The sequence below is a fragment of the Montipora capricornis genome, chromosome 7 (genome assembly GCF_036669925.1).
Source record: "Montipora capricornis isolate CH-2021 chromosome 7, ASM3666992v2, whole genome shotgun sequence".
NCBI lineage: Eukaryota > Metazoa > Cnidaria > Anthozoa > Scleractinia > Acroporidae > Montipora > Montipora capricornis.
In genome coordinates this window covers 24,595,512-24,598,560 of record NC_090889.1, presented here as the reverse complement: position 1 = coordinate 24,598,560, position 3,049 = coordinate 24,595,512, and the positions used below count along the sequence as shown (strand labels likewise).

The 3,049-nt window shown below is 37.9% G+C and overlaps 1 protein-coding gene across 2 annotated transcripts in view; it reads right to left on the bottom strand.

The window, feature by feature from the left end:
* LOC138056597 (splicing factor 45-like) overlaps positions 1-1,868 on the bottom strand; it is a 17,956-nt gene extending 16,088 nt beyond the window's left edge. For both annotated transcript variants that reach the window (XM_068902434.1, XM_068902435.1), the window contains exons 1-3: positions 1,747-1,868; positions 909-991; positions 29-88 (exon numbers count right to left, since the gene is read on the bottom strand). In XM_068902434.1, the coding sequence (XP_068758535.1) occupies positions 29-88; positions 909-991; positions 1,747-1,828 (225 nt within the window). In that variant the 5' untranslated portion in view covers positions 1,829-1,868. The remainder of the gene's footprint in view (positions 1-28; positions 89-908; positions 992-1,746) is intronic.
* Positions 1,869-3,049: the final 1,181 nt, after the last annotated feature.

The following is a 3,049-nucleotide window of genomic DNA, read 5'->3' as shown; positions in this document are numbered from 1 at the left end:
TTAATATCACCAATTATTTGCCTTTTACCTCAAGATCTTCCGCTTGTCGTTTATTCCCCAAAACTACTTGATTGACAGATTTTGATCTCTGAAATACAATAAATTATTTAGACAATATCTAAGCACAAGAAATATGATTATTTCCACGACACCCTAATTAAGGAATGTCCCATTCTGCCAAACATTCTGGAAACTTCTGCTGGAAGTAAAATGGACTGGTCTGTTTCCAAAATAATGTTCTATTCAACCGGAATACTGTTTTTGTGAACAACTTTGAAGGTGATTCAGTTTCAGAGATCCAACCAGTGGACTAAATTTGTCCCTTTCCATTTGGTCAAGTTGTTGATCTCAAGCTCAAAAGAATGTACATCAAAAATTAATCTTCCAAACTGACGTGGAAAACAATGCTATCACATACAACTTTAGCGTCTTAGGTTGGGTTTGTGCAAACAGAAAGTCCATTCCATTAAGCACTTGGAATTTCTAAAATTTCAAACCCCACTTCATTTTTTATGGAAAGACTTCATATAAAGATACATGTACATGTACAAGTATATAATATTATATTTCATCATAACTGGCAGGAACATACACTGTAAACTAAAAATGAAAGTTAGGAGGATCATGGCAAACCATGACGGTACAATATTGCACTTGGTTTCTGTTTGGGTTCCAATCCCATTCAAGTCTGGATTTTTGAGGACTTACTCGCTGCTGCTGAAGTTGCTAAGCTAACTGCCATTACCATCCTATTTAACATTCCTGCCGCAGTTGAAATTTATGTTCGATTGGGATCTCAAGCTCAAATAGAATGAATCGAGCTCTGTTGCCCTGAGAACAAAAATTAATCCTTACATTTCATAAGTTTTAAAGTCAAACTAAAAATATAAGGAATATTGCATACTCACAGATGTCAGAACTGGCTTGGTCTGTGCAACTTTCTTCCTCTGCAACTGAGTCTGTAACAGCTTGTAACTGGAGGACCAACCAGCTGTCAAATCGAAAAGAGGGGGTATGGGGTGAAGTTTCCAATGTCACACTGTCTATGGAGGATACAAGTGACTTCAGCCATATTTTCACTACACTGGATTTGTTCTAAAAGACGTGGGATGGGGGGGGGGGGGGGGAGGGGAGTTGAAATGTTATGATCCTACACTAAAAAAGCGACAACTATGCAACGAACAATATCAATGATTATACCAAGATCGATTTAATGGTGAATTGGCAACTATTTAAAGTACTACTATGACTAAACAATGAATTCTTCTTTTTCTTTGGATTTCAAGACTATGTTAAGTTAACACTCTAAAGCCTTGATTTAAAATAGACACCTGTTTAATTTTAAAATAATTTTGCTGTTTCATGGTCCGCCATTACCAACTTTAAGATCTTGAGAGAGCTGGATCAAGGAGAAAATGACGTCAAAGACTCACTAGTTCAAGACTGCAATAGTACGAGTAGCACTAAATTAACAGAGTAAAATTAGCTGTGACAGAAGTTGCCCCAGTTTGGAGATCTTCCATTTTTTTTTAATACAGCATCAAATATAATCCTCTACCGAACCTTCACTGAAAATGATTTGAGGCAAAATGAACGTTGTTCAACTTAGCAGCCTTACGCTAAATTTTGTAGAGTTTCACGCTGATTCATTGTTCTACCACTATAAAAATTCTATGAAAGGGATTTACCGATAACAATTTAAACAAGACGACAAATTAATGCCTCTAAAACAATATTTTGCCTTACATAGCTTTGTTAAGTCGGTTCCTTCAGTTGAATTTGATTGCATTGGTACGCCATCGATATCCACTCCATCATAAAGCGACATGTTGATTTTCAGGATTTCAGGTGACTCGTTCCATATCTCAGAATGCGCTTGATCGATGAGCGCCTGGGAACTAAGTAGATTTCCTTCGGGAATCTTTCGGGAATCGGGCACAAACCCAGATTTTTCTCGGGTTTTCTTAGAATCGAGGCAGCTGTCACGCTGCTGAAGAGCGGGAAATATCGCGAGAACCTGTCTCCTGCCGGCCAGAGAGGGGAAAGATGGCAGCTGTTTAAATAGTAATGTCTTTTAGATTTTTGTCTTCTTCTCCATTTTTCGTCGAAAACGTCGCTAACTCATACATGCCTTGTACACTGCGTGCTGATTTTTTATCTTCAAAACTACAAGCAGAGTGTTTTTGGAGACTTTTTAAAGTGTTCAAAAGGCTTACGCGGGGAAATATCTTGTTGACTTGGACATTCACTGGCCACTTGTTGGAGTCCTACTGACTTGTTGATGCGTGGAAAAGAGATTACTTGGTAAGATTACAAGTCTACTCTGTAAGACCTGGCCAAACTATCGAACAAAGCAACATCGTTGGTCGTAAATGTTGAGTTAGTGGTAAAACACTCTCCACCAGTGCTTGACGAAAAAATTGAAGTTCAAGTTAGTGCTAAATTAGCCAATATCAAAAATACCATAACACTCATTGTTTATCCCCCCAGAATTTTGCATATTAAGCGTTGTTTCCAGTTTTGGACCATTAATAAAAACAACGCTTATGCAAAATTTTGGAGGGACAAACAAAGAGTATCATGGTATTTTTGATATTGGCTACTTTATAAAATATATGGCGCTAACACTGAAACTGAAACTGCTCGTAGCGTTTGTGTTATTGGAGCTATTTGACGAAGGAAATGATGGATTCAAACAAGGAAAAACCAAAAAATGGTTAAGAGAATGTGTGGAAAAGGGTATGTTCAAGGCAAGACATCCGTGTTTAGGAGATGATGAAAATGAGCTTGAATCAATTTGCAGAAATTCGAAACACAGCAATAATGATTAAGGTGGCTTAAAGTGTCCCAAAGACATGGCCTTGCTTCCTACTTGCTGATCAAGGTTTCTGGCTGTTGAGTTCATCAACATCCAAGGAGTCCCCTTGATCGTTGTCTGCCATATTTGTTCCAAATATTGCTAGGCTTGAAAATAAGATAATGATTCGTTATTGGCTAGCAGGGCGAAGGTGACTCGATTAAGGACACTGCTTTGTTGAAAGAAGGGCAA